We start from the raw sequence: 5,649 nt of genomic DNA, 5'->3' as shown, positions 1-5,649 counted from the left end.
TTTTTTTTTCTATGAATGTCAATAAAACTTTATTTGTTGAGTAAAAATACTTGAAAATTTAATACAAGGCTCTACTATATTGTTACAATGAGATTTGAAAAATATTAAAAATCCTTGGTCACAGTTGGATTTTATTAGCATATTTTGAAGTTCAAAAATTGACAAAATATGCCAAAATCATGAAAATTAGCAAATTATTTTGAGTTAATAATTCGTAAAAATTTTTCTTTTTAGAACTAAGATTTTAAAATGTGACACAAGATTCCTTATAGGATAATCTACCTCTATCAAAAAAAAAAGTCTATAAGAAAGTAAAATTAAATTTTTATGAGCATTTAAAATTCATATTTTACAACATTTGATATTCACTCGATTTCTTACATAACGATTTTCTTATTTTGTTGTAATTAAAAAACGAGTGACTGTAGAAACTTGAAAATTTCACTGAATGTTTATATTAGCATTTTATATATACGATAAAATTTTGAAAATAATTTGACTCTTTTTGAGCTGTTTACGGACATTGTAAGTTTTCAATTTTTTTAGTTTTTTTTTCTATAAATATCAATAAAGTTTTATCTATTAGGCCAAAAAGTGTAAAAAATTAATATAAAGCTCATGATACATTGTTACAATAGAAGTTGAAAATTATTAAAAATACATAGGCACAATTTTTTTTTATAAGCATTTGAAGTTAAAATGTTGACAAAATTTATCAAATTTAAAATTGAATAATGATTTTGTAGTTAAAAATTTTAAATGTTCAACTTTTATATCTAAGGATTGAAAATTTAAAACAAGATTCCACGTAAATATTTAATTCTGTTGCCAAAAATTCTAAGAAATACATAAGCAAAGTTTATTTTTATAGTAATTTTAATTTAAAATTTGGTTAGATTGATATTGTGATATGATTAATTTGGAATTTATTATTAATACCTATTATAGGTCAAATTTTTTTTAATACTATAGATAAATATACCTATAATAGACATACATATATACCTAGACTGACAAACCGTCTCCACTCAGAATCGTTTTTCTTATACAGTGATATTATATCATTGAATTCAAATTTAATACTATCCATTATACAGTGACCCACTTGTAACCTACTGTACAGCAGAGCGACATTCACTTTTTTATAAATGCATATGAAAATATTTTTTTCTAAATCAATGAAAATAATAATATGCTATAATATAATAATTGTATGTATGTCAATTTTATTTGACAACCTTACCATTAATGAATCATCAAATGCCTTAAAAAATGATATATTTCCTCTTAATTCAATTGTAGTTCTAGAGGTCTTAAACAAAGAAAAATTGAACTGCAAAGTGGAATTTACATTACACTGCTGAGCAGCGATAATGTTTACTCGATATTCTCCCTGAAATCACAACTTCATTATGTTTATTATTTCTATTAAAATGTATATTTAAATATTATATATTTTTCCTAGTATATTTGATTAAAAAATGTATCTTATAATATAATATGATTGTTCTATGATTAGTTTTTATTAATTCTGTCGATGTTGATTCCTATAAGACTGTAAACAAAAAATGCATGAAACGATTTTAGACGACATACAAATAAATTATAGACGAATTCTGTCCAAATTATATTTAAAATATATTCCTTACGATTTGATTTGGTTGTCGACTGTCTTTCAAGAAAATCTATATATATATAAATGAATGTATGTCTGTCTGTCAAACACGGATTTTGAGATTTCCAAAGGAACTTTTTGTTTATAAATTGTTGCCATGGGTTTTGATGCTCTTATAATAATAATTATTATTGCTTGCCGGGCAACGATAAGTACGGGATAAGCTAGTGTTAAATAAAATGCATCAACATATGATTATCCTGAAACTAATCCTTACCTATACATTAAGTATTTATAAAATTTTTCAGAACAAAATGTTTAATAGTAACTAAGCGGTTTTGGCCTATGTTTGCAATGATCATTTTACTATGGTTGACTATTTAAAAATGTTTATTCTTACTTGACAAGAACTATAATTTCATAATAAAAAAAAATGGATTAGAGTATGGAAGAATTTCTGTAATAATAGATTATCCGGAGCACTTTCGATAATAGTAACAATTAATATGAGCATCTAATTATAAATGTAAGACGAAATATTTGTTTATACGAATGTCTAGTTTGATTTGATTAATTACTAATTGTAAATATATTTTATTCATGAATCAATTGCTACTTACAAGGGGTAAATTCGGGTGAAACTTGAAATCTTTTGCTCCAGTATTGACTAGAATCATGAATTCAGCAAAAATTATAAAAAAGTACTTCATGGTTCATCGATTTGAAAAATTATAACATGACATTTTGTAAATATTTTTTGACGTATGACATTATTAGGATCGAGCTAAAGCTGTATTCGCTTCGGATAAATATTGTATTCAACGTCATAGTTTATTTTTTAGTGACCTTGCGCCTAGTGTTTTATCATTCAGTAATTATATTTCATGATTTAATTTTATCAAGATTATTCATTCAAATGCAATTGCTAGTTATAAAATTGTAAAATTATTAACAAAAGCTGATTGGATTTGATTATCTCTTTTGTTATAAACTCAACTATATAATTTCATCGGTAAAATAAAATAAGCATAGCATAATTTATTGTGAAGATCAGTGCTCGAATTGGGAAAAATTAATTAGAGGAGCTCTATCCAACGATTTAAAAACTGCGTTTCAAGGGCACAATTACTCAACACAGAACCGTGGGGGCCTTGCCCACCCCCACGCTCCTACCTTACACACATTTTAAATACCACTTTTCAGCGACACATTTTGAATTCCAAATAGGTATAATATATTTTGATAGCAATATCTACATCTTTCATTGTTACAGGAGAAAAACAATTTTAAATGATCTGTTTATTCAATATAGGTACTAAATAGATAACAAAATTTATAATTATTGTTTTTGATTCAAAAGAGACTACATATTTTGATAATTAGTATAAAAAAATTTGTGAAAAAAAAATGAAACTGATAACATTTCATTCGGAACACGATTTAAAATAGTGGGTACTACATCACACATTAGTGCCTGTGCCTTAGATAACTTACTTGTATATGATCTATGATATGTGAACTACTGACTATTTAGGCAAAACACAGGGTGATATTATAATTAATTAATAAACTAATATCAAAAATAATTTTGATATGAAAAATAGTAAAACTTGTCATATAATTGACATCAATTGAAATCCACATTTTAATAAAAATTATTTCGGACATTAGTTTGTACCATCCCGGTTCAAGTAAAAAAAATTAATAAGGGTACGCAAAAAAAAAATAAAAATAGCAGGGGAGATCCGTCCCCCTGTGCACCCCTCCAATTCGAGCACTGCTAATTATTATTAAAACCAATATTATAACAACCATTTATAAACAAAAATAATAATAATCATAATCATCTCAAAATACCCCTTACGAGAACATTCCCCGGTTGGACCTCTTATTTACCTTTTTTCGAGACAAGATGTTGGTTATCTTCTTCCCAAAGTCTAATCTATCTCTGTACTAAATTTCATCAAAATCGGATGCATGGCTTAGGAATGCATAAAGAACATAGTGAGACGTATACATTTGTTTGTCTTTTACATATTATATACTATTTAGATATACCCAGATAAAAAATATAAAAAAAATACATTTTTAAGTAGGTAATACCACTCTGTAGACGAAAATGAGGACGAAAAGAATGAAACATCAATAATTCGTTAAATGGAAAGTTTTGCAGTCCAGTTGTCATACGCAAAACGGAAAAACCAATTAAGTGGCTAAGGCGTCAAGGTAATTAAAAAAAAATAAAAATAAAAAAGCAGGTAAGTGGATGTCACTCTGCTGTACAGTAGATTACAAGTGGGTCATTGTTTAATGGTTGTATTAGACTTGAATTCAATGATATAATATCATTGTATAAGAAAAACGATTCTGAGCGGATACGGTTTGTCAGTCTGGATATTTTATATTTTTGTTATTATTTATTTTATCATGTAAGTAAAATATTAAAATATTATAATTTTTTATTCGTTTCTATGGTGATAAACAAATCGTTAGAAATTAAAATCCCATTTTTAGCGTTTTTTCGTAATTTTCCGGTGGTTTTTCCCGTGGCATTAAATAACTATTGAGAAAATCGAAAAATGACCTCTCTAAAGTACCATATTGATCCAATTTGCTAAAAGATAAGGTACTATTATATTATGTTGAAATCGAAACACTCCTTCTGGAAGAAATTTTGTATACAGGATATAAAATAAAAAAAAAAATAAAAAAATAAACACCATTGTAAAAACAATAGCTTCCTCGCTCCGCTCAGAATCTAAAAATAGTGAAGAATTGAAGTGTAAGTTTGGTTGCCTACTTTTATACAATTTGTGGATAAAAAGTATTTTACGAATGTAATAGACAAAATATGTTAAAATCGTAAACATTGCCAAAATAACATTGCAACACATGTAATCAAATAAATATAAACTGTTTTAAATTCTGAATTATTAAAATGTCGAAATTAAAAACAATCAAAAAACTCGGAAATATGTAAGTGCATGTTACGATGGAAAATTAAAAAATATTATTTTTTATAGTTAAAATAACAATTATAATTTCATACCAGTGCCTCGCTGGCATCTACAGTTTAATCAAAATTTAAAAATTAAGGGACATCCACATCCGTGAAAATTATTATTTATATTTTTTACTAATTACAGAACTACAAACCAGCAGGACAATATTGAACCTAAAAACATTAACATTTCTAACTTTTGAGTTTTATTGTGATCATAAATACTTGTAAAACTTGTAAGTAATAATACGATTAGATTATTGCTCGTTGAGATATATATGTATATTATTATTTTAATAACATGAAAATTAAAAAAAAAAAAATTGTTATATAAATTTTTTGATTCAAATAATTTAGTGTACCTACCTACCAAAATCATCCCGTAATCTGTAATTAGTACCTATGTAAATTAATAGAAAGCCTGTAATTTATTCAATGTTGATCTCTTTTCGTTTTCTGGTTATAATAATAACGTTTACCTGTGTTTGAGAACTAATTCTAATACGAAAATAACACTACAGAGATGATTGGGTGAACTAAAATATATGGGTACGACGTGGTTGTAAATATTATTGTATCTTTTTTTTTATAATATAAAAAATTAAACAAGCGTAGGCAATAAAAGCTTCATGTTAGGTTTAAGATTTATATAGGCGTCAGTGCGTGACCAAAATCCACAAGTTGTTATTATATAATCATCTACGAAATGTCGGTGGTTGAATATCGATAATAATTAAAAACCAACTAAATTATATTATTTATATTGTTGCGTTTTATATTTAAGTCGTAAATACTGTTACACAATCCTATGTGAACATATTATAATATCATATTAGATTATTATGTAATATATGTGACTAGTCCGACATGTGATATGAAATCGTAATATTGTAATTGTATTAATAAATCGTAATGAAATAAAAAACGCAAATCCGGAACACGCGTCATCGCCCGGAGATCTAAACGCCACTGACGGAAACTGAAATTAAAAAAATGATAATTTTAACACCTTTATAGTATCCCTATGATAATA

At 26.1% G+C, this 5,649-nt stretch overlaps 1 protein-coding gene across 1 annotated transcript in view; it reads right to left on the bottom strand.

The window, feature by feature from the left end:
- The window catches only part of LOC100570696, a 6,036-nt gene extending 2,121 nt beyond the window's left edge, over positions 1–3,915 (bottom strand). Inside the window, exons 1-2 of the mRNA XM_029491660.1 lie at positions 2,236–3,915; positions 1,244–1,393 (exon numbers count right to left, since the gene is read on the bottom strand). Of these exons, the coding sequence (XP_029347520.1) occupies positions 1,244–1,393; positions 2,236–2,325 (240 nt within the window). The 5' untranslated portion in view covers positions 2,326–3,915. The remainder of the gene's footprint in view (positions 1–1,243; positions 1,394–2,235) is intronic.
- Between the last annotated feature and the right edge of the window lie 1,734 nt (positions 3,916–5,649).

The sequence above is a fragment of the Acyrthosiphon pisum genome, chromosome A3, assembly GCF_005508785.2.
Source record: "Acyrthosiphon pisum isolate AL4f chromosome A3, pea_aphid_22Mar2018_4r6ur, whole genome shotgun sequence".
In the NCBI taxonomy this organism is placed as follows: Eukaryota; Metazoa; Arthropoda; class Insecta; order Hemiptera; family Aphididae; genus Acyrthosiphon; species Acyrthosiphon pisum.
Note: the sequence above shows the minus strand (reverse complement) of the source record. Positions and strands in the feature narration are given on the sequence as shown.